Consider the following 25,648-nt stretch of genomic DNA (forward strand, 5'->3'; position numbering starts at 1 on the left):
AGGTCTACTTTGAGCTATTTTAAACCAATATTGGTTTGGAGACAATTGTTCAGCTTAAGGGTTCTGATTGAATATATCTAAGGATATGGATTATACAACATTCAGACTAAAAAAAGAAATAGCACTCAGTGGCAAATACTGATTTCAATAAAATAGCATGTGGGAAGGGCACATTTTTCAGGAAAGGCAATACCATAAAGGAGCTCAATCCCAACACATGCCATCTGAAGATATTACAGCAGTGCCATGCAGACAGGAACTCCATATAAAGTACACATTTTACATCATTCTAGTTTGGTTAAGCAATTTGACACTGCTTTTCATATCCTATGTTTTAAAACTGAAGCTAATTAAACTATGAAGACTTGTTATAAATATGTGCAGTACACATTAAATTATACATTTTAATGCTTTTATATTTTTAGACACTTGGTAATTCCTTAATTATGTTCTTAAAAATGTTCTTGTCCATTCTTATATGTTATGAACCAACTTTGCTCTAACCCTCAACTCTCAGATTTCCTGATTCCTAGTCCCCTAATAGAATGATACCATTTCTCCCAGCTCTGTTGAATGACAAGATAAGCGGCTGCAAACTCATCATTACTCATTAATTCCTTGTTATTCAAGTCACTTAACCTCACTTAACTTTCTCTATAGGGATGATACATTTGGGCATGAACTTTTTCAAACAGGTAAGAAAGCTCTAAGTGTTAAGAACTCTGACTAGCTCAGATGGAGTACTGAGAATATTGTTATTTGGACAGATAATAGAGCTAAGGAAATGCAAGTATCTCATTACTCAAAATCTTATTACAGTCATCCCACTATAGGTTTTTTAGGGTGTACATATTTGTTTGCAAATGTAAGGATACACATGTGACAGGTCTGTAGGCAGCCACAGATAATGTGAAGCTTTTGGAAAGCTGATAGATTAAGATATCCTTGCACTGAGGAAGAATAGAAGGAACAACTGTCCACACAACCTCTGCGTGTGTGTTGATTTGTAGCATTCAGACTCTGTACTGCATTGCATATTTATTTATCTGCACACATCACAGAAACATTCCCCACACTGTATGTGCTGAATAAAAAGGATAAAGAAAGGCTGTGCCTACAGAGCTTAACCTCTAGTTGTAGAAAGCAGATAAAAGCTGGGATGGAAATGGAGGGACTGGCCAAGATCAGAGCAAATTAGTGACACTGTGAGGGTATGCCTTAGTTTACCCTCAGATGGCAACTAAGTACCTTGCAGCCCCTCACTCACTCCCCTGCAGAAGGGTGGGGGAGGGTGGGGAGAACCAGAAGGTGAGAAGGCTCGAGGGTTGAGATAAAGACAGTTTAACAGGGAAAGCAAGGGCCGCGCACTGCAAGCAAAGGAAAACAAGGAATTATTTCACCACTTTCCATGGGCAGGCAGGTGTTCAGCCACCTCCAGAACTGCAGGGCTCCACCATGTGTTACTTGGGAAGAGGAACGCCATCACTCCAAACGTCCCCACTCTTCCTCCTTCTTCTCTCACTTGTTGTTGCTGAGCGTGACACCGTATGGTATGGGTCATACAGAACATCCCTTTGGCCAGCTGTCCCAGCTGTCCCAGCTGTGTCCCCTCCCAGCTTCTTGTGTACCCCCAGTCTCCTCCCTGGTGAGACAGTGTGAGAAGAGAAAAGGCCTTGAGGCTGTACAAGCACTGCTAAGCAGTAACTAAAACATCCGTGTGTTATCAACAGTGTTTCCAGCATAAATCCCAAGCATAGCCCCACACTATCTACTGCAAAGAAAATCAACTCTATCCCAGCCAAAACCAGCACAGAGTAAAACTAAGATTATATTCCATTCCAGTGGTCTGTCACTTAAGACCTGGAGTTGTACTGCCTAACAGCAGGCATCAAAATAAGCTTTGTCACATCAGATTTTCCTGCTAGTTTTCAGAGAGAAACAGGCACTGAGGGAGATCTGACCACCCCCCAACAGTAGCTGCACCACTGCCTCAAGGCAGCCATCACTCTTGATTGTGTGAAGTGGGAGCTATGTCCCAAATCTGCCCTTGGGCATGCCAGTTATATACCTCAAGAGTATTATGTCCTTAAAACCTGACTATTCCTTACACAAAAGCACAGAAAAGCACACCAAGCTACAAACTTGAGAAGTATGAATATGTTAATAATTAGCCAAGTAGTTACTTAGCATATTCTTCACTCATTGTTATTTATGTTTTCTCACAACCGGTACAAACTGAAGGTGGGTAAAAGATTCTCGCTCTTTCCTTTTATTAGGGGTGGGTGATACTCCTCAGAATACATGTGGATTTGGGCTGGGTGATTTCCTTTCAACTGGCCTGCTACTTAGAAACTCTATTATTTCACAAACATATTTTATGCATCCTTACACATTAGTAATAAAATGTTGTCTAATAAGTTTTAATACAGTTGTACCACCAGCCTAAAAGAGAAGAAATTAACCATAATACCAGGAAATCATACCTCCTTGTATTGATTTCAGTTCAGCAATACCTTACAACACAAAGGCCCACACACCCACAGACCCAGCAGATGCCGGGGTAATCAATTCTGGGATAAAACAGGAGGGTGCCCTCAAGAACGAGTAAGTGGTTTTGTTCGTTTTCTCTTTTGTGCCTTCAAAAAATTAAGTCTCTCTCACCATGGAAGATTTATTGAGCACTTGAAGGAAGAATGGATGTTTTATGCATGATAAGATCGTTTCCCAAAGAATGTGGTTCATTTATTCATGTCAACAGAAATCTTAGATAAAATTACAATGTTAAATTATGAATACTTTAAATATAAATTGTGTGCTACTAAATGTGTGCTAAAGTAAAGGGAACAAGTATTTTTTTGCTCTGTGGGAATGGAAATTGGCCATCAATGTTTTTCCCAAAGATTCAGACATGTTTTGTCTGACATATCCACTATATCTTTAGCTTTTTGAAATAAATGAAAACTTTGTCATTTGATTTCTTAGTTATATTAAGGTACATAATGCAAGTACTACTAGCACACAATTAATTACATCTCTACCTAACTATTCTTTATAATTTTTCCCTTCAAGAATTTTATGTGCAGAGCTCTACTGGCATATATACAAATACATAACAAAGGACATTCATGACCTACACCCTTTATAGCCACATTGCAAATGTCTACTACGCTGCCTGGTGTGGTTTTAGGTACCTGTTGTAGCATTTAAATACCAGAGAGCAGTTCAAACCTCATGTTGCCTTGGGCTGTGAACCCTAAATTCTTGTACAGTTAATGGAGTGAAGTAGTTGCAATACCTACTCTCCTCTGACCAGTTGCTCTCTTACACTGAGGAGCCAGAGTCATGCTGTAAAATACTCCAGCTGCTCCAGAGATGCTCTCACTATGGTCACTTGTTAGCAATTGAACAGGAATTATTAATGTAGTGCATTTTCATGGAAATACTTCTTTTAGTTTTGGGTTAAAGAGCTCATTCATTTTCCACTTGGTTTAGGTAAGGTGCAAGGGGACACATCCAAGCAAAAAATGAAGGGCATCCTATAGACTGTTTTTTATTGCATTACAACATGCAGTTTGGGCCACAAAACAAAAATTCAAAATGTTTTTTCTTTTTGTCTTAAGATAGCTCTAAAGAGAGATTAAAAGGATAAAGACCACATTCATTAACAAGCAGCATGGTGCTAAATAAGGATGAAGTCCCTCCCACTGTAAAATGAAGAGCAGGTTCAAGACCACCTGATGAAACTGAATAGCCACAAGTCTGTGGGGTCTGATGAGATGCATCCCAGGGTCCTGACAGAACTGATTGATGTTGCCAAGCTATTCTACCCTATATTTGGAAAACCCTGGCAGTCAGGTGAAGTCCTCAGTGACTGGAAAAAGAGAAACATCATTCCTATTTCTTAAAAAGGGAGAAAGAAAGACCCAGGGAAGTACATGCCAGAGATCCAGGGAACTACATACCAGAGACCTTCCCTTTCCTGGGAATTCTGTGCAGCAGATACTCATGGAACAGTGTTAAGCACATACAAGACAAGGAGATGATCCAAGACAGCCAGCATGGCTTCACTAAGGGCAAATCATGCCTGAGCAATCTGGTGGCCTTCCATGATGGAGTGACAGCAACAGCTGACAAGGAAAGACTGACAGATGCCAAGTACCTAGACATCTGTAAGTCCTTCCTTAAGGCGGTCCCACATGACATCCTTATCTCAAATTGAAGACATGGATTTGATGGATAGAATATTCAGTGGATAAGGAATTGGCTGGATGGATGCAGCCAGAGTTGTGGTCAGTGCTCTTATGTCCAGGTGGATGCTGGTGATAAGTTGTGTCCCTCAGGGGCTTCGTCTTGGTACCAGGGCTCTTTAATACCTTTATCAGTGACACTGTCAGTGGGACTCGAGTGCACCCCAGCAAGTCTGCAGACCCGTGAAGCTGAGTGGTAGAGCTGGCACAATGGAAGGAAGAGATCCTATCCAGGTGGAACAACTTGAGAACTGGGCCCATAGGAACCTCAAGTTCAACAAATCCAGGTGCAAAGTACTGCACTTCAGTCAGGGCAATGCCAGACTGAGTCCAGATTGGGAGAAGAACTTGTTGAGAGTAACTCTACTGAGAAGGACTTAGAGAGTTCACTTGCAGCGCAGAAGGCAAATGGTATCCAGGGCTGTATCAAAAGAGGGGTGGCCAGCAAATCAAGGTAGGTGATTGTCCCCCTCTGCCCTCATGGAACGCCAAGTGGAGTGCTGTGTCCAGGTATGGAGTCCTTAGCATAAAAAAGATGTGGACCTGCTAGAGAGAATCCAGAAGAGGTCACGAAAATGGTCAGAGGACTAAAGCATCTTTCCTACAAAGACAGACTAAGAGAGCTCAGGTTGTTCAGCCTGGAGAAGAGAAGGCTCTGGCAAGAGCTCATTAAGGCTTTCCAGTACCTAAAGGGTAAAAAGAACAATGTCTTATGTGGGCACATGAGTGATAGTACAAGGGGAAATGGTTATAAATGAAAAAAATAAATTTAGATTTGATCTTAGGAAGAAATTCTTTATTTTGAGGGTGGTGAGGCACTGGAACAGGTTGCCCAGAGGTGTTGTGGATGCCCCATCCCTGGAAGTGTTAAAGGCCAGACTGGATGGGACTCTGAGTGGTCTAGTGGGTGTCAACCTTGCCCTTGACAGGGGATTTGGAAGTAGATGATCTTTAGGGTCTCTCTCAACCCAGACTGTTCTATGCAAAGGGGCATTTCCAGAGACTGAAGCAGTTGCTGCCAACATCCAAGTAAGTACTGTATGTCTTAGAGGACAAAGCTTATTTTGGACTAGCTCTAGTACTGAAGGAAGTACTAAATGGCTGCAGACATCAGTATTAATGAGACCTTAACTATGACTCACCGAATCTTGCAACAGAAGGGTTCTGAAGTAAGTATTAAAAAGTAATACAGCACAGAGATACTCAAAGGGCTGCAGAAGTTGGGTCAGGATTTGTGAGGACTCCTGAATCCTTATTTGTACAGGATCACCAAAGACTCTTCCAACCTTTTCATGGTCTCATGAAATGTCTAATCATAGATACCATGAAAACTTTTCTCTGTCATGAAATATCAGAAATGTTTTGTATTTTATTTTGGACATTTGGTTGACTCAGCGTTACTAGCTTTCCTTCCCTTTCCTCCTTTTTTCCCCGCCCTCTCCATTTAACAGAACCCAACATCTCTTTGTGTAAATGGATGTATTTTGATATTTTAACCAGAATTAATTGCATCTGGAATGCTATCAGTTTCTCAAACTCTTTGACATTTGCAGAAATTTGCTCATACTGAAATGTGAGGCCAACAAAACTAAATTCTAGAGGAACACTGGCTAAATTATGTCAAAACTCAAAAATTTCAGAAAACAGAGCAGAGAGAACAACAATGAAAATTTTAAAGTGCACCTGCTGTGCAAGAAAAGTGCAATGAGGTGAACACCGAGGTCAAAGTTTGCCATCTGAGGTGATAAAATCTGGAATTTCCAGACTTGGAAACTACCTTCAGCCAAACAATTATGTGGAGGAGATGCTTCAAAACAATTTGTATTGTCTGTGAATGGTTACAGTGTGAAAAACAAAGATGCACACTGAGTAGTCAGTTTTGATATAAGCATATTATGCTTAGCTTTCATTACATCACTTACGTCATGAGTTTAAATCATGTTATGTTTGCACAAAGCACCCCTTTATGTCCATAATTTAGCAGGAAAAGATACAATTAAGACACTCTTGTTATTATTATTTGAATGACTGTAATTAAAATGTAATTAGCATCTATAAAATCCTCTGTGCATGGACTGGCCCATTACTATTAAAAAAAAAAAAAGATAAAAAAACCAAAAACTCTTTAAGAGGCTTGCTGTTTCATGTTCCCTTCTGCCAGTGACCATTTTCCTTAAACTCAGTATATTAAATGCTTTCTCAGCTTACACTTGTGCCTTGATGAAAGCTCCACTAAAAATAATCGTGTTCATAAACCTAGCGACAGATGTCGGGAATTTATCTCCTTACCATGCCAGGACACGCCTCCTCTACTCTCCAGATGGGGGATTAGCTGGGGGAAAGGAGGGACAGACATGGAGCTACAGTGTTTTCTACCTCCCTCAGTTTCGGCTGAGACAAAGGAGAAGCAGCAGGAAGGGAGAGCAGCGCCGTTTGAGGCTCGGAGTGACGGTGCCGCGGGACGGGCGGGACGCGGCCCCGCACCGCAGCGACCCGCCCGCGGTGGCGCCGGCCCCGCCCCGCCCGTTACCCCGCCCGGCCCCGCCCCGCGCGCGCCTCAGGCGGAAGCAGCCGCCCCTTCCGGGACCGGGACCGGGCCCGCCCGCGCGCGCACCGCCGACCCGGGCCCGGCCGCGCCGCCCCGCTCTGCTCCGCTGCGCCTTGGCCGGCACTGCGCCTGCGCGCCTCGGCGCCTGCACCGCGCCCCGCCCACGGGGCGGGGGCGGCGGGGCCGCGCCCGGTGACGCCGCTGCGGCCCCTGCGGCGGCGCTCTCCGCCCCGCCCCGCCCCGCCCCGGCCGGGCCCGCCCTCCGCCCCGGGCCGCGCGCGCCGCCGGCCGTGCGCGCGGGGGCGGCGCCAGGGCCTCACCTCGCGCGCCCCGCCCCTCCCCGCGCGCTCCTCGGGCGGGCAGCGGAGCGCGCGCCGCGGGCACCACCGCCGCAGGTGAGACGGGGGCGCGCGGGCCGGGCCGGGCAGGGCTGGGCCGGGGTGAGGCCGTCGGGGCTGGGGCTGGGGCCGGGGCCGGGGGGAGCGCAAGGAACCGGCCCCGCCCGCGCCGCGGCAGCTCTCCGGTGTGGGGGAAGCTGCCGTGCCGTGCCGGGCGGGGGCTTCCGGCGGCTACCCGCCCGCCGCTCTGCGCCGCCCGGGAATTGGCGTCGGGGCGCGGCTGCCGCCCCCGGCCGGCCGTGCGCGCCTGCCGGCCCCACCCGGGGCGTGGGTACGGGCGAGCGGCGCCCCGACCCTCCTGCGGGGCCCGCTGGCAGCTCCCTGAAGGGTGCGGGCGTCGACCTTGGCGACCTCCGGCCGCAGCTCGGCGGGCGCGGGAGCAGCGGGGAGGGGCGGGGGGCCCGGCGGGGTCCGGCCGCCTGTTGCGGCGGGGGCGGGTGCGGCTCCCGGGTGCGGGGCGCGGCGGGCGCCGCCCGTACCTGCGGAGGGCGGGGCGCGGGCGCGGCAGCGGCGACACCCCGAACAAAGGGGCCGCGCCCCGGGGCTGGCGGGGAGCGGGGTCGGGGCGCTCACCCAGCGGGACCGAGCGGCGGCTGCGGCGGCGGTTCCTGCCCCGGCCGGGCGCCGGGGACCCTGTGCGTCTTTGTGGGCGCTGCGGTTCTGGGGTGAGTAAGAGCAGGGTTTCTGTAACATTTAATTGCTGCCCGCTTTCATGTGCTGGGCTTTTCTGTAGTAACTGGTAACTAGAGCTTGCGTTTGCTTGTGACACAAGGGAGAAGTCCGAAGTATGCTATTAAGTTCCCCAAATAAAAGAGCCTTTCGATGCTCACTCATTTGGTTAGGTAAGCGATTTGGTGTTTGGGTTTCTTTTAAATGGAAGTCAATAGCTTTAGCTCCTTCCCCTTAACTGAGTCTTTAAAATGAAAATGTTAAGTGGGCCATGTGTATCCCGAGAGTCACCTGAAGAGCAATCTGTGTGTTTGTTTTTTAGCATCCCCAAACCATCCGGGCAGAAAGATTGCTGAAATGGTTTTTTTTCAGACTCAAAATGACCCTGATTTCATGCATATATTTCCAGTTCTTATTGGAAAGAGATTTGCATTCTACCCTGCAAAACATTACCCTTGAAAAGTGCAAGTAGTATGTTGCCTCTGCAGGCTTTTCAGTTTACATACAGTTTCATGTTCAGATCTCTCCATAACCTCTCTGTTGTTCTTTGTCTTTTCCACTGAAAGTTAAACTGAAAAGAGAGGAGCTCCTGAGAGAGGTGCTGGACTGGGAGGAGATGCTGCTCTTCTGTTAGTTTTCAGGATAATTTATAGTGATTAGAACTGGATTCTTAATTTAAAATCCACTTTCTTTCAGCTGACTTATTGATCTAATAGCATGTACCTCAACATTCAAGTCCTGGGAAACTATGAGCATTCTTAATAGGATGAAGAACAACTGTTTGAAAGGTCACTCTCTGATGGAGTTTTAAGTCTTTCAGTCTGTGCTTGTGTGTCCGTTTGTCAAACATTTTTTTTGTGGAAAGCTCCAAATGGTAGAAATTTGAGGGATTGATCGTGCTAGTCATGTTTACCCTTTATTCTTTTCTGTAGGAATAGGAAAATATGATGTAGTGTTGCACAAAAAGATCAAAAAAAGCTTACAGTCCACTGCATGAGAGGTCAACTGTGAGGTTAAATAACCTGTGATGCTGGATAGTGAATGTACTCCTTCAGTATTGCAAATTCCTTGATCTCAGTCTTTGCTTTTTAGTGCTCTTTTGAATTTGAGGAAGGGAAAAATTACAAACATTCTAAGGTGAAGTATTTTGAATTTCGTGTTCTTTGACATTGTTGTAATAATGTTGTCTTAATTTTTTTTTTTTTTTTTTTTTTTTTTTGGGCCTTAAGGAGCGAATCTTTAGCCATGAAAGTGAAAACTGGAATGTGTCTTAACTGTGCATTCTTTGTAATCTCTGTCACCTGTGGTCATGTACTCTTTAGATAAATAACCCAGAGATATAGTAGGCTATTGAGGGGAAGGGATGGGCGTGCGGAAGTGGAGCAGGGAGAGATGTGGCCATGAGGATAAGGCACTGCTGGATAAGGACCAAGGAGGAGCACAAGACTGTAAGTGTAGTTGGAGACCTTGCCATGGTCCATGTGTCTTCTGTATTCAGACTGACTTACAGTTTCCATAAGACCGGTTGTGTTCTTAACCTCAATTGCTAAGTCGTGCACTGACATCCCTGTATCTGCTTTTTCTAAGGGATTACCCTGAAACAAAGGTGTTCCATCTAAGTGGTTGTGCTCCTGTTAAATTTCAGCTATATCTGACTTGGATGAAGATAATTGCTGAGACAAAAGATGCTACTGTCTTAGAAACTGATATATGGCAGTCTCTGATTTCTAAGGATACTATAGATACGGTGTCTTATATAAAAAGTAGTTTAGGCACCGCATTTCAGCCAACTGACAACAGCATTATTTTTGCTGCAATTTTACAACTGAAGAGGAAATAATTATATGAGAAAAGTCTTCTAACTTTGTGATTAGAATTGGTTGCTTTGCCATCCCTAGTGAGTGCTGTAGGATACAGTGGTCCTGGGAATCAGTGGCTGGTAACATCTTCTAGACAGGGAACTCCCCACCCGCTTGAAAGTGCTTATAGCCAGCTTCCATAAACTTTTAATGGCTCCAAGCTATTGAAATTACTTTGCATCTAAAGTGAAATCTATTTTATGTGAGTTTGCTAGGCTAGTGACAGCATACTTGTGAACATATTGTAGCCTGCCTGCCTAAAACACACAATTACAGGACAACTGTGATAAACCTCCTTTCTACCTTAAAAAGAATTTATGTGTGGAACCAAGAAAATAGAACAGTTGGTATTATGTATGTCCATGAGATGTTCTGCAAAATATTTTACATTTTATAACTTGCTAAGTAGGGAAGAAATTGTTACATTTTATTAGTCTGTTGCAGTACTTAAAATCAGCTCTCAGGATAGTTATAAAAAGTTATTTTTAGGGCTTATTGTCTGCAGAACGTGAAATTAGTTGTAGTCCTTGTGGATATAAATAACTTAGAGTCACTTTATAGCAAATGTACCTTGCAGACCAGGGGATTATTAAATCCTATTTTGCTACTCATCCTGTTTTCTTAACTAATGTGAGTCAGAGTCAGCACCTAAAGCCCAAGGATTTATCAGTGTTTACAGCTGCTTGTTGAATCTCTTTGGTAGTTGTGTAACCCATAACCATCAGGTTAGGCTTATAGGCTGGAGCCTTAGAGACTCCTTACAGCAGGAAGGAAAATTCTGAAATTCCCATAGAAAAAACAATATTGATTTGAAAGATAGGAACAAGTTGGAAAGAAATGTAGTATAGATTAAGTAATGCTGCCTTAGAATGAGCCAGTGAGAGAATTCATTGCCTTTTCCCGGAGTGGGGCTTAGTATTTGCTAATTGTATTTTGTTTAGGATTCAAAAATTCCCAGCACCTTTGGGACAATAGATTAGCATATTGTGTGTCCTGGCTTTGCGCAGAGGGGTAATAACAGAGAAGATGTGTTGAAGATTTTAGATTACATAGACAGGTACTACGGAGAATTCAAAGAAAGCTATACTGTAATCATTTTGTAACGGAAGGGAGCCAAGAATGCAAAGAGGGTAGAACAAACGAGATATAGAGTTGGTTGCATGGTAACTCTGTAATTGTTACTGGAGTGGAATCGATGATGACTATTTTGTGATACTGGCTCCTTAGTTGAAGTAATTGCAATGTACATTGAATTCCTACCAATAAAGTTCATGTATTGTATGTATCTATAATGCATTGTATTTTTATCTATAACAGTGGGTTTACTACATCATTTAATGCAAGAGTGTGGAAATGTCTGGTAGCAGTGGCCCACAAGGTTTCATTAAAAATTGGCATGTAAACTGTATAATGTATACTGCATCACTGAACAAGTATTTCTGCAAATTATGGAAAATGCTGTTTACAAAGGCGCTTTGCACCTGTGCTTAGTAGGTGGGCAGCAGGGACCAGTCATGCATTCAGGCCTTGGTACCTGTTTCATTTTATGCTCTCAAATACTAATTTAATAGCTTTCTGTACTACTGTAAGACTTGATCTTTAACTCTGATCCTTGTTTCTGAGAGTCTGAGAATGCTCTACATATAGCACCCACATACAGACAGGCAGAAATGTTTTTGTCAACATGAAATAGATTGGAATCAACACGAAAGTCTTGCAAAAATGAAACATCTGTGGAGAAAATAAAAAGCCAACTATGTGTGGTATCGTCCTTTGCTTTGCTAGTTCTCCCGTTCAAGTCCGTCAGATGGTGTAGAGGAAAGAAAGTCTGTCATTTCAAGATGTAGCAGTGTAGTCCTGTTGGTATAGCTGTGTTGTCTCCTGACAAGGCTTTTAACATGGAATTAGTTAATACCAGCAACACTTGCCTAGTGGGATTTGTTTCAGACCTCAAAATGAAAGAAGCTATACAGACGGGGAAACAGTGTTAATGTGACAGATATCTGCAGACATGCTATGTCAGTCACAAAACCCACACTCGATGGGTGTGGTCACATAATGGGAGATGTTTAAGTAGATGGACCTGAAGGCCCTACTCTAAGCAAGGCTGGTGGCAGCTCATCATTAACCATCTGTCAGTGTCACCCTTGGAGATCAAAGTTGGCAAAATCAATGAATCCAAGCACTGAGTCCAAGTGACTGTTGTGTGGAAGAGCTATTTTGGGATGACACCACTAAATCATTAAGTTCTTGCGCACTTAAAACACCTGAATTAACTTCACCTATGTAGTGTAACATGCCAATAAGCTTCATTCCAATCCAAACACTCATATTTTAACAAATAACACTGCACTCTGCACTGCAAAATTTTTGTAAAATTTTGTCAAAATTTATAATGTCCAAGTTAAGAGTTCATTGCAATGCTTCAGTGAGTGGTCCAGTAGAGTCATGACTTGTAGCTCATTGTACTTTATTTCAACTTGAATTCTCTGATTTTTAATAAGTTTACATTTTTTAAGTTGTCACTGATTTGAAAATGAATGAGAAATTTATTTCACATTGATGTAGTTTATATATTGAAGTCAATGATATGGCATGGGCCTGTATGAGTGTGATTTATTACAGCGTCTTTCTTTACTGCTCCAGATTGTGTATTTTTTTGTCTGCTGCTGATTAGACCTGATGGCTTGGAGGTTCCAGACTTTATATTCAATGGAAGTAAAGTACATAATAAACTAGGAAAACTTAACCTAGAAAAAAAAACACTGTACTTTGGACTCCTTCTCTATACAGTCCAGTGTTGTCACTCAAAATTTAAGGAGCAGATGAGTTAGACTAAATATCAGAAACTGCTTTCAGTTCAGCAAGTTTTCTATCTAAAATGTTATTAAATGGTTAGTATTGTAAGAAAGAAAATATAGTTACAGGTAACATTCCTAATTCCAGGTATTCTGCAACATCTCAGAGTACACTGTGGGAAGAGACCCACTAATTTAAGATGTGTGAAATGCCAGAACTTGATTGTTTTTTCCTGTTTAATGAAGACTGTGATAAGAAAAATAATGAGAAGTTAAGGTACTGATAAAGAACAAGAAGGCTGCTCATCTGAATTATTAATTTGGTTTGCATCAGTGCTCATGTTAGTGGATAGTGTAACATAAGGGACTGCTTTAGAAAAAATAACTAAAGAAATATTGGTGCATTTGTTTCAGAAATATTAAAGAGTTAACCAAGTGTTTTGCTAGGTGCAGCATTCTTTCTGCAAAGAACTTGTCACAGGTGTGGTTTTATAATAACAAGCAGGAGCTGTTGCTGCCGTTTGGACTTAGAGGAGTTAAATTCAAAGTCTTAATTCAAGATATGTGTTTGTCCTATTTCTCACATCTTGTTTTGATAATAGGTTGGATCTTAAGTCATGATTACAACTTTTTACCCTTGTGCTTCTGCTTTTAGGGGAAAATACTCCTTTTGACTTATATATATTCCACATCTTAAATGCCCCTGTCCTTTGTTAAGAAATCCTTTTGCAGGCATTACCAACTGGTTTTTCTTGAGTTGAGAGTGTGGGAGGTAAAAATTTGTAGATTGATAGTGTTGAAGAGGCCAGTAGCTGATCCACAAAATATTTTAGGAAAGCCTGTATGTGTACACCCATGCAACTGTTTCCCTGTCAATCACTAATTTTGGCCATGTAGTTATTAGCTTACTGATGGCCTAAGAGTTACAATTACACTTAAAGATTGTATAGTGTAGCCACTCACAAAAATGCTGGAATTTTTCAGCTCTTCTTTGCCCAAGAACCAGAGTGAGATGAAATGTTTCAGTTTGAAATAATTCTGAAACCTTTGGAGGTCCTGATTTTTGAGAAACTTCTTCACTGTTCTGTGTCTTTAATGTTTTTTATTGGATCTTAATGAGAAAGTTGTTTATTTTTAGGTAACTTTGTTCAATACATGTTGACTTTTAATAAAAGAGCATCTTTTTTCTAAAAGTTAAGTGAAAGTTAAGTTGTATCTGTTGTATTTACTGTCTTGCAAAGGTTGAATTTTATAGCTCTTGCAGTCAAAGCAGATAGAAGAATTAAGTAAACTAACAAAAATATTTCTCCAAGCTGCATGAGATAGAACTGAGACCATGTTTGTAACATGCAGAGTTTGTGATTTTCTTCAGACTGGAATATTTTGAAGAGCATTGTAAAAGCAGTCTTAAGATCAAATGATCTTAAGAGTAGTTTGGAAAATTTGAGGAAAACAGTCTGTTGTTTGAGGAGTGAAGTTTTATATTGTAATCTTTCTAATAAATTTTGCTACAATTTTAGGAGAGAATACTTTTTTTACAAATATGGGGGAAATATGTTTCGCTGAGGGAAAACTGAAACAGAAACAATCTCATAGCTGAGTACTAGGACTTCTTTTAAGATAGTATGAACAATGAAATAAAATATGATAAAATACTGAAACCTAACCCAGTCAGAATAGCACAGTTAGATGGTTGGGGGTTTGAAGGCGATATTTTCAAGAACATAATTCCTGTTTTACAACAAACTAAGACCAGTCATACTATCATCTGTGAACAACAGGAACAGGTTTTAATAATACTAAGTTTTCCAGACTTTATGCAGGACTCTGACTGCTTGTGCATTAAGGTAGAAGAAATAAACCTCTTCAAGAAGAAAAGCGGTAAAATTAGCTTCTGACTGTGTGGTGAACTGATGCTAGTAGAAGTACTGCCACTGAATTGAAACTTCCAAGTGACCAGCTGAAAAGAAAATGTTTTCATAAGTCAGAGGTAGTGAAGGTTTCTTAGGCAGGAGAAAACTTTGCAACATTGAAAAGGTATTAGGTCCCATACTTCTCACAGGAATTTAAAAGGTTGTGTGTACAGAAAGGAAAGCAGTCACACTTGGTACTGTTTAGCATTGCAACGTATGTTTAATTAATTAAACACAAAATAATTAAATTAGTTAAATGTTGATAAAGATATTTGGTTTCACAAAAGATAGACTTCTGTAGTGGCTTTTTCCATGGGGAGACTGACTTCTAAAATAAACCAGGTTTGGTCTGTGACCACTGCTGGAATGCCTTTTGCTTTTACGTTCCATGTCAGGTCCTCATAGGAAGAGAGAGACACTTGAGACCCATCTAGTGATGTACATCATTCTTAACGGTACCTTTTCCAAGAGTCTTTGCCTTTGGAGTAAGATTTAAAAACTAATTTTTAGGTTGTTTATCAGAAGTTTTTGATAGCTGCTTCACTTGATTCCCCAGATAGTCAGAAATTAGTGTTATGCTTGCTCCTGTGTTCTGAATTGATCTTTGATTTTAACATACATTGCTTTTTAAAGAACTTTTTTTAGATAGCCTGCTCTGTTAAAACTTGGAACTTACACACTTATATTCTTGTGAATTTACATTCATTCACCAGCTCCGAGTTACTTTGTGCATTGTAAGATCTGTAAGAATTGAAACAGGAACGGAAAGCAATTTTAAAGTTTGTGAACATTCAATTTGAAGATCCCTTCTGTGGTACTGCAAGAAAAGTGTGATAAGTATTTTAAACAGGAAATGATGAAAACCACCTTGCACTGGCACTTGAAAATTGTTAAATTGGCTTGAATATTGATAATTTCATATTAATTTAATGAACAGAATGCCCTCTGTTTCTAGCCATTGCAAATTTAATGCCCATCATATGTGAAATAGCCATGAAAGTCTATCATGGATCATATGATTGGCAAGCATATATCATATAATTGGCAAGGATATATTGAACTAAAAGACAATTCATTGCCTGATTGGGTCTTTTAGGTCTATTAGATTAACTCTATAAATTTTTCAAGTCATGTATCTAACATGATTAGGATAAATGGCATCTAAAAATGGGGAGAGGTCTGCCTAACAGTGTTTCAGCTTTATGAGTGCTGCATTACTATGCAATATCAGGTCTATAACTACTTCTTGAATCACCTATTCAAAAGGTTTTTGTGTATTTGCAAACCAGTCTCATTCAGTGAATTGTGTATATGAACTAATTTCTCTCTGAATAAAACAGAATAATTATTATTTTAGGAGGAGAAATTTGCACTGCATAGAATATAAACAGAAGGAGACATTACAGGAACAAAATATGGCTACAAAAGTAATGCTTCTGCAGTAATACTACAGAAAAATACTTGTGCATTTCTAATTAGGTGGTAAAAAAGCAAAGTCATAAAATTAATGAAATAACTTACTTTGCCAAGTCAGATTTCACTAAAGAAATTTGCTGCAGCTGCATGTTTTCTTAGAGGAACAAAATAAAATTTTTGAAATGCAAAATTCAACATGCTCATATTTCATTAGGTTCCATTTAGCTGGTGTGTTGATGCAATTTGCCTGTGGGGAGAGAGAATGCTTGCCTGTATTTGTGAAGAAGAGGCGAAGAACTTGGTGGTACCTTCTCGGTGTCTCTTAATGCCCTGCATTCAGTCCTATGTGCTTGCATCATTTGTGCTGCGGCCTTTGATGTAAACATGCTTGCACTTGCTGGAGCACTCATTTCCTGCATCCTTCATTGTTAGAAGCTGTTTTATTAGCATGGGATGTGAAGGATCTACTCAGCTTTTGCTTAAACTTCATTCACCCAGGCACTGACTTGTGGAAGATGGCAGTGCCTGCCTCAAAAATGCTTTATTTGAAAGCTTAGACTTTTTCAAGAATTTCATAGGAGTGTTACTCAAACAAGGCTCCTGTGTTCATTCTGTCCGTACTAATACTTGAAAGAATTTAAGGGTGTTCATGTGAGTTTTCACCGTAGTACTATTATGAGTGGCTAACAGGGAAAAACAGTTATTTGAGCAGGATAAATTCCCTGAGCTATCAGCATTGGAACTTGTCTTGGTGTGACAAGAGATGCCTGCAAAACAACAAGGCTGCTTCTAGTGGGCAGAGCCCTAACCTATGCTGTCTGCATCCCTTCTGTAGGGTCCGTAAGATGGTTGGGTGCAGCCTGCCATGGGCTTTACAGCTGTTTTGCTTTGTAGATACCATTTGTTTCAGGATTTCTCTGTCACAAGTGAACTTTCCTGCCTGTAGAGCAGTGAAACTGTCTGAGTGCAGTTTGAGTTTAGTCAATATGTTTCTTGATTGTCATTCTTTCTGGCTGTAAAAATAACCATGCAAATATTTGCCATTTCTAGAAAATGCATGTCTGACATTCTGAGCTTCCAAAGGAAGACTAGGGTTTATAACAATTAAAAAGATACTTGTGTTAGAGGAAAACCTATGGTTTTTCAAGTATGTCTTTGGGAAGCCACCTTCAGACTTGTTTCAAAGAATTTACTTCATCAAGCCAAGTCAGTATGCTTACATTTAAATCTTCCTTTAATTTTTGTAGTGTATATTGAAGTGTAAATGTACAGGGGTAAAAAGGACATACGTATGTGATTGAGATTCCTTTTGAAATATGATTGACCAAAAAAACCTGAATTTTTGATACTAAATATGCTGTGAACAAGTTTTGAATGCAGTGCTCTTGAACTGCTTTTAAAAGTGCACTGCTGAAGCTCATGCTGCAAGCTCTGGCATAATGCCTTCAAGTGAACTCCATTCTTGTTGCTTTCTAGAACAGCTGGAAGCAGCAGCCCTGTGCAAATGTCAGTGAAGACTAACTTATCATTAATCAAAAGTTAGCTTCCAGATGTGCTTTCTTGTACTTGAAACACAGGATAAAAAATGGCTGTATCTCATATGTCTTAGATGACACTACTTTAAATGTGTTTTTGAAATGTTTCACTGAGTTCTTAGTAGAATAGCACTAGTTAAGAACCTGAGTTGTTAATTTTGCATTACTAAAATTCATCCTTGTAGGCTATATGTTTACTCTTACATTTTGGGTGGGGGGGGAATGAAGGTTTGGAGAGTGTCTTTGTTCTATATCAGATGCATCTCCCATGAATGTGACTTGACTTTTGATTATGGATAACTCAGATGTGAGAGGCTCATCCACAGATGTCCCTCTCATCTGTTTCAGCCTTTCATGGTAGAAAATCAGTTGTAGTATCATCATACCTGTTTGTCTGCCTTCCCTCTGAAACCATGCAAGTCTGTGATGGCTTTGACAGGCTGGTTGCAATTGTTCATTATTCTATCGTGTCTGCTGTGACTGTTAATTCTCTCCTCATTATGTATAATCTTAAATCAATACAAAATGAATGCCTTCTGTTTACAGAAGGATCTGATTACAGATCTTCACATTTACAACTTGAATATGAAAGAAGACGTGACCCTTACATTTTGTGTTAAAGCACTTCAGCACCATCAGTTCCCTCAATGATTAGAATAGACTGAGAGAGGATACCAGCCACGTACTGAACTTGTAGAAGCAGGAACAGTATTCTAGACTTTTATGTAAATGTGTGTATTACCGAAATTATTTCACAGTGTAACTTTAGTCCATTGAACTATGAAAGCAAGCTTTGACCTTGTGTTAACCTTGGTGGCGGGCTTGAGTTTGCTGTTTTTCCCACTGATCTTTGGATCAGTACAGATAAACCATTGCAAGTATCTAGAATTCTTCCCAATGTTTTGTAATAGCCATTACATAACTTGAAAAAAGTGAGGAATCTTCAATAGGTGCCAGATTATGTTTGAGGAACCCTAGAACACTTGCATTGTTTTGCCACAGTTGTTTATAGGCTGGAAGTGCTGTAGTTTTGTTTTACCTGTGTTCGGCTATGTGCTGTTCTGGGCTGTCTTTGGTACCAGCAGACTTGTTTAGGTAACAGATCTGCTTAAAAAAAAAAGTATAGGTTATTTTTTGTCTAGAGCAATTTAAGTGCTTTACCACCTAATAGTTGCACCAGAGCTATTGGGAGAAAGGATATGGGAACATCAGGCAGACTGTCGCAGCTTCGGTTTGTATCAGTCTTGCAGACACGCGCAGTTGGGCTCAAGGGCTGTATGTTTGGTCAGCTTTGTCAGTTTTGTTTATGTGGACAGTGATGTAGCTGGTTTTTTTTCAGTACACTACAGGGTTTGAAATCTTAAGACCTTGATTTTGTTCTAGACTGTTTCTGTTGTTCAGTTTGTCAGGGTTTTCATATGCTGTTCCATGTGGGTTTCAAGAAATGTCCTTTTGGAAGTACTTCCTCAGAAGTCATCTTGCAGGAAGCCAAAGGGGCCTTTTGATAAGAAAATGCTGAAATGATGACTCAAAGCATATGAAATACATATCTGTTCTCACTTCAGAAAGTGCTGTCTAACTCATGGCCATGCTCTGAAGTCAGCACTAAGGCCCTGTGGAGCCGCTGGAAGTCTGTGTACTTGTTTCTTATGTTTTAGTGACTTCTTGTTGGAGAGGTCACAATTCTTCTGATGTCTCAAGAATATAAAGCTGTGGGCATGTGGGAACTGCTGTTCTTTACACCAACACAATGAAATTTATGGGATGGATGAGCCTCTGTTAATGGTGGAGAGTTCACTGGTTGACTTTTCCAGTTTAAGTACCTAGATATGGTTATGATTTGAAGTACTTGTCTTAAGGAACTGGGAAATTTAGGCCTTTTGCCTGAGGAGATTTGCTTTTGCTGAGAGATAGAACTGAAGTTCAGTCTTCTACCCTTGACTTTTGTTAGTATATGTGTAGTCAGTCACCGAAGTAAATTTGTTCTGTGGGTGTGGGAGGCACAAGCACCTTCTAAGGTGTGCCCCAGAAAGCTTTGGAAAGAAGGGTTCTTATGAAACCTTGAATGTGATTTAACTGCATGTTAAACTAATGAGAAGCTCCAAATCCTAATTCCTAGTTAAGCATGTTTATGTCAAAGGATTCTTTTCAGGACATAGGGAAATACTTGTTGTGAAAGTTTCTAACTTTCTTTGAGGCTGAGTTTCAGGAGACCTGCCTCATTATCTAATGAGATTAGTCATTTCTAAGATAGGTCTGAACATTAGGGTTCATTCTTCTTTCACTAGTCTACTACTTAAAGTTTGTTGTGATTATTTAACATTCTAAATACTTGTTCTACCTTAATAAAATACTGATGTTATTTTGTGCAGAATTTGATGGATGTTGTGCATTTAAACTGTAATAAAACACCAGTCAAACTTGATGACAGAACAATAATGCTGATTTAACTTTTAAAACTTCGTTATTCTCTAGTTTGTAAAGCAGCTGGTATCATGTCCCATCCAGTGTCCTCACGTATCCTATCAATTTCTGGGTCATGGGGTGTTTCTGCTGATCTGGTTTGAATGTTGTAATTGGAACCAGATGATGGGAGGGTTAGATTCTGCTTGCCTGGGGCTGCTTCCCTCCTTTTCCAGGAATGCTTTTGTTGCAGAAATATCTGAATCATTTGTGAGGTGTCTTCCAGATATTTGGCACTTAGTATGCTAGTGCTATTTTCAAACAATACATTCTCAAGTGTACTTTTGCTCTTGTTAACTATACTGAAACTGTGGGACTCAATAAACCATGAAGTAACTGGTTGAATTTGTGATGTTTTCACAACAGATTGTAACAGATTATATTGCTTCATGGTCCTTGGATATGAAATACATTGCCATTTTTCAAACTTCTTTTCCCTGAGCTTTTTCTTACTAAATTGAACTTGTAATTTGTAGGTCATATGAGGCAATAGAGTTTTCACTTTGGGGAATTAAAAAACTTTGGAGAATTTTTAAACTCATTTTAGAAAATACTGTCAAATAATTGCCATAAATTTTCACTTCAGCATAAAATAAGTTGTGGCTTGTTTTTCTAGCGGTGATAGATTAAACTAAGTATGAAGTGCAGAGTAATGCAGGTATTAATTTCTTCACTTAAAAAGAAGTTATTTTTTTAGAGCAATGTGCATTTCCATTGCTAAATTTTCTTTAATTGTTCAGTAAGTAATTGATAATTTTGCAAGTATTTTGGTCAAAGCTTATTAACTACCTCTTAATATTGTGCAGGCAGCTCATGTACTGCGGTTAAATTGTTCCTTCAAATGTATCAAGTTCTATTTCTCTTAAGGGGAGTAAAGATGGGTGCTATAATGTATCAGCCAGCAGTTGTAATTGATGCTTATTATATAAAATAGTCTTTAGGGAAGAAAGTTACTCATCATAAAAATGAGTGGGTAATGAGGTTAATATGACAGACTTTCAAATCTTTATGTAATCATCTCGTAAAGGAAGGGAAACAAACTAGGATTCAGTTTTGAAGTATTAATTTTATGTAGGCTGTAAAATTGACAATAACAAATTGTTTTGCAATTGAAGAAAGGCACCACTATCTCTACTTATTAACTAGAACCAACTATGCTAACTGTACCAGCTATCTGTAAATACAAAACTATGTTTAACTAGTCTCCTTCAAACAAATTTATGCAGCAAATCAAAGTCCTCCTGTTAAGGACAACTGCATATTCACAAGGCCTGCATTCAGCTTTATGTATAGTAGTGCAGAAGATGCCAGCTGAATTTGTGCCTGTAATGATGTGACTTTGGTGTAATGCTTTTCTTTTCCTGGTTCTTTCTCCTTTACATTGCATTTACGAGACTCCAAGGAATTAAAATGGATGGAACAGCTTCTTGACTTCTTTTGGTCATCTTCTGTGTGAAAATGATACTGATCATATGCTCTGTTCTTTGTTAGTTTTTGGCCTCTTGGCCAGTTTTGGGTACATTTTGACAGACATGTAGGTGTCTTGGATATGATTGTTTCTATAAATTTCTTCAATATTTGATGCTGGCTAAATATGGGGAATTCTGTACCCTGTGATCTACAGCATTCCTGTGAAGGAAAGGAAGCAATCTAAATCTGTTGCCCTCTTTGGATGGTACACAGTTGTTCTGTTGGCCATTTTTTTGCTCTCCCTTAGTGTATGAACCTTGGGATTATTACATTGGGGAGGAATGTAGAGGACAAATGGAATAGGTATGTGAGGAAGCCTGCTTGGATTGGTTTGGAGCAAGTTATAAGAAAATGCCAACTGAGGAACAGGACAGCTTAAGAAGAGTCATCTCAGTTTAATCAGATGAGCAAGATGAATGAGGGATAAACCCCATAAGGGTTTTTCACCCATAAGCATATTTTTATCTCAATTTATTTGGCTGAAATAGTAAATAGAGAGACAAAATAAAGAGTAATAAATAGAGATCAAGGATTCCTGCTTTTTTTTTTTTTTTTTTTTTTTTTTTTCCCTTCTCTTTCCTAACATGTATTTGCAGAGATTTCTCCTTGAAAATATTGTCCCTGAAGATTAAAACTATTTTTTGTGCTGGCACCTATTACCTATCTTACTCTTGCTGATCTGGAGGTAACCATTCTGTTTTCAAGGTTGTATGTGGGAGTTAATGTGATATCTATTGTGTCAAAGTTGTGTTACACTATCCAGCTCACTCCTCTAGTGGGTGGAGCTGCGTGTTGTGTGTAAGTCCGTAAGGGGCTAAAGTTGTCTTTTTTGTCCAGAGGACCTGTGCAGGCTGTGATGTATAAAACTTAGGAGAAGTTAAGTATTGATACAACTAGAGGCCAGTCACTCAAGATAACCAACAGCTTTACAACTCCAGATAGGAAGTTCGTTAATGATCTCAATAATAGAAATTAACTTAAAAGTTATTTAGCTACTTACTCTCCTTGGATCAGAGTTCTAGACTGTTGGACAAGGTGCTATCACTGATGTTAACAAGAATTATAATTCCTACCCCTGCAGTTCTTAGTTAATATAATTGCTCCCTAGCCTGGCTCAAAAAAAAAAAAAAAAAAAAAAAAATCCTAGCTCCAACTGGAAGCCTGCCATTAAATGGAGCACAGAATCATGGGTGTGTTTATCTGCAAGCAGGCAATAAAATAGCTGTAGGAGCTTTGAGAACTGCTTACTTTGAGCAGTCAGAGATTCATTTGTTTGTATCTTTATGTGCTCAAATATTTTGGAAAAGAGCAGCTTCCTGGGAGTTTATCTGCAGTGGAGCTGGGGACTGATCTGTAGCATGGTGCTTAGACAATGCTCGTGCCCTTCTGACTGAAGGCATTACAGTACGTTGCTGAGCCAGTTAAGCTTTTGCTTCCTTTTCAACTTGTTGAACTGCACAAAGAACTGTTTAAGAATAAAGCTTTTGTATATGTTACCATCTGAATTGATGTGATGGGATTTCCAATGGGTGTGGTAAAAAGCTGACCTGTATAAATGGATGATATAGCTGTTGACAACACTGTGCTTGGCTCTTTGTGAACATCTTTCTGCTGTAGGTGACGTAGGATTTGTCTGTAGGATAATCCTGTGTTTGTCTTCTGACCTGCAAATAATTTTGCACTGCGAAGATGAAAATAATAATAAACCCCATGGTATACTTAATAAGGAAGTAGGTTTTTTTTGAGCTTCATATAACAGGTTCTTGCAGTCTGTTTTATTGTAATTATAAAGTAGGACAGTTCAGTAACTAGATGTGACCCAAATTAATACTTCTTATGAAAATAAGTCAGGCTAGATAAATTACAGGCAGAAAGACTTTGCATGAAATTTCATTTCAGGCGCTTTACTGTTAAAATTGGAATCTAGGTTCCTTTTTGTTTTTCAAAGCACATTGAAACAGGTAGAATAGTGCCAATAGCTTAGAACAAGGTCTTTCTTCTCTAGCACAGTATTTGCTCTGAAGCAGTCTCTTTGGATTAAGTGTTGTTTTCACAGTATCATACTGTATTGTACTTGAACTGTTTGTAACTTATTTCTCTCCTTCCACATTGTCTAGTACTCAGCAGGCCTGAGTTTTGCCAGCATTATATCTTTATTGGCTTGTGAACAACTTGGGAGCAAACTGACATCCCTCAGCTGCCCTCCTACTACAAAATGTGGCATAGTGTTTATGACAAGCTTATCTTGAAGATTTGAAGTCTGTGGTAGTGTGAAGTTTTGCTCTTTTCAGTATCTTAATGGAATGTTGTTTACTGACGATTATTTGTCAGGATCAAATCAGAAATGGAAATGTTTTGGGTTTTTTATGGGTCAGCTGCTGCAGAGAATACAAAAAGAAACAACTTGTTTATCACACTGGAATACTGCTTGTTGAATTGTAAGTTGAAGTAAAATATGAATTTTCACATTGCTCAATCTACTTAATGACTGGAGATTAATTTAAAACAGATGTTATGGTGAAATATTGCTACTGTGCATTTGAAATTTTTTTAGACTGTAGTATTGTTAGCCTAAACTCACCTGAGTGAGTTCCTGCTGAGTTCATTTGGACTTGTTCCCGTACTGGATTGCTTATGGAAGAATAGTCTGTTTTCTTGCTCAGTAGGCTTAGAGTAGGCCATATCCAGGTACCTACTGTAATCTGAGCTGTGCAAACTGAGCTGTTGTCAATTGATAGTGGAATCCACATGAATTTTCTTTCTTACTTGTCTGACATACATACTAAGAAGCATGACTTTCAGGATATGTTTTTAAGAGAAAAGTGCACGAAGACAAAACAATGTAGTAGGTTGAAAGCATGCACATGGCTTTAAACTATTTTCATGTTCTCATACTCCCTCTTGAGTAAAAAGAAAGCAATGCTTCTTTTTTAAGCCAAAACAGAAATGTGTTTGCTCTTTTCCATCTCCTTTCTAAAAGAACCTGTAGCATGATATCAGTTGTACCTCTCTGCTATATCTCTGTAATAAGTATAGCACCTTACTTATGCTTATTTTGCTTAGATAATCTTCCTGGGGAAAAGAATCTGACTTAATTTTCAGTTGCATTTTCAGAATTCTTTGATGACAGAATGGGTAGCAGTGCTGATGTGATCTGAAGAGTTTTTCATATAGCTTGTGGGTTTAGCTTGGTAGGCAAGTAAGTCCCACTGCCTGCTTGCTCCCCCTGCCACTTGTGGGAGAGGGGAGAGAACTGAAAGGATAAAAGTAAGAAAATTTGTGGGTTGGGATAATGATAACTTCCTAGTATTTTTTAAAAATAAAAACAAACCCAAGAAAAGTTAAATAAAAGAAAATTTGCTCACTGCTAGCTGACCAATGCCCAAGTTCTTGAGCAACAGCAGTGCTGAGAAACTTTCAACCTGTCTGCCAACTTTTTTATTGCTAAGCTATGGTGTGGTGATATTCCTTTGGTCAGCTGGTCCAGGCATATCTCTCTCCTAGCTGCTTGCTCATCCCCAGCCTGCTTGCTGGCATGGCAGTGAGAGAACTTTGATGACATGTATTTATTTTACTTCCAGGAAGGTTTGGCCTAATCTCCAATGAAGCTTTAGTCATCATGCTTTTATACTACCTGCGTCATTGATAACAGAGCCTTAGTGCATGCCCTCAACTAGGGTTTTTAATACAAGTTTTAAGAAAGTTGTTGTGCTTCACATTCTGATTGTTTAAGCTGCCAAGAAGGGTAATTCATTATGCAGTAGGATGTAATTTTAGTGTGCCATTGTCAAATAATTATAATGGCTAAAGGTAACAAGGTAATCATGCCAAGTCACTATGATGTGTTATTATCTGGTAGTTACATAACTGAGCTGTGCTGTCATGCAAAGTTTTATTTTGGAGTTTTTAATTAAAGAAATGAAAGTTAAATTTGCTTTTTAATTGCTACCATAAATCCTTCTTGCATTTATATACGTAATGTAGATGTCATTGTCTCTTTTGTAGTTCAGACCTTGTTTTGACCTTAAGTCTCTGGAGGAGAGTGCATTCTGTCACTGTACAGGGATTTTCCTCTGTTTTAAGAACTGTGCAAGCATTCACAAGTTTTATTACTATGGGGATAGGTAGAGAATGAAACAAAAGTGTGGGAAAATAGAGATCCACTAAAACTATAGCATGTGTGATTTTTTTTTTTTTTAAGTTAACAGAATAGCTACAAGTGCTACAAAAGTGCTTGTGCACACATACATTAAACTATGTGAATTAGCTGTCACAGAGCCCTTTGGTGTTGGTGAGATGCAGGGATTTGTGTTTAAACAAGCAGCCACGGGA

The 25,648-nt window shown here is 40.1% G+C and overlaps 2 protein-coding genes across 4 annotated transcripts in view; one reads left to right on the forward strand and one right to left on the reverse strand.

The window, feature by feature from the left end:
- The window catches only part of LOC130249434 (mediator of RNA polymerase II transcription subunit 1-like), a 25,798-nt gene extending 19,036 nt beyond the window's left edge, over positions 1-6,762 (reverse strand). For both annotated transcript variants that reach the window (XM_056484219.1, XM_056484218.1), the window contains exon 1: positions 6,537-6,762. In XM_056484219.1, the coding sequence (XP_056340194.1) occupies positions 6,537-6,603 (67 nt within the window). In that variant the 5' untranslated portion in view covers positions 6,604-6,762. The remainder of the gene's footprint in view (positions 1-6,536) is intronic.
- Positions 6,763-7,059: 297 nt separating this feature from the next.
- Positions 7,060-25,648, forward strand: part of RALA (RAS like proto-oncogene A) — a 30,353-nt gene continuing 11,764 nt past the window's right edge. Inside the window, exon 1 of one of the 2 annotated variants that reach the window (XM_056484361.1) lies at positions 7,060-7,190. The gene's annotated coding sequence lies outside the window, so the exon portion shown is untranslated. Of the gene's footprint in view, positions 7,191-7,750; positions 7,859-25,648 lie in introns of those variants that run through there. The other variant, XM_056484362.1, reaches the window with a different exon arrangement.

Source organism: Oenanthe melanoleuca, chromosome 2, assembly GCF_029582105.1.
Source record: "Oenanthe melanoleuca isolate GR-GAL-2019-014 chromosome 2, OMel1.0, whole genome shotgun sequence".
NCBI classification, from domain to species: domain Eukaryota; kingdom Metazoa; phylum Chordata; class Aves; order Passeriformes; family Muscicapidae; genus Oenanthe; species Oenanthe melanoleuca.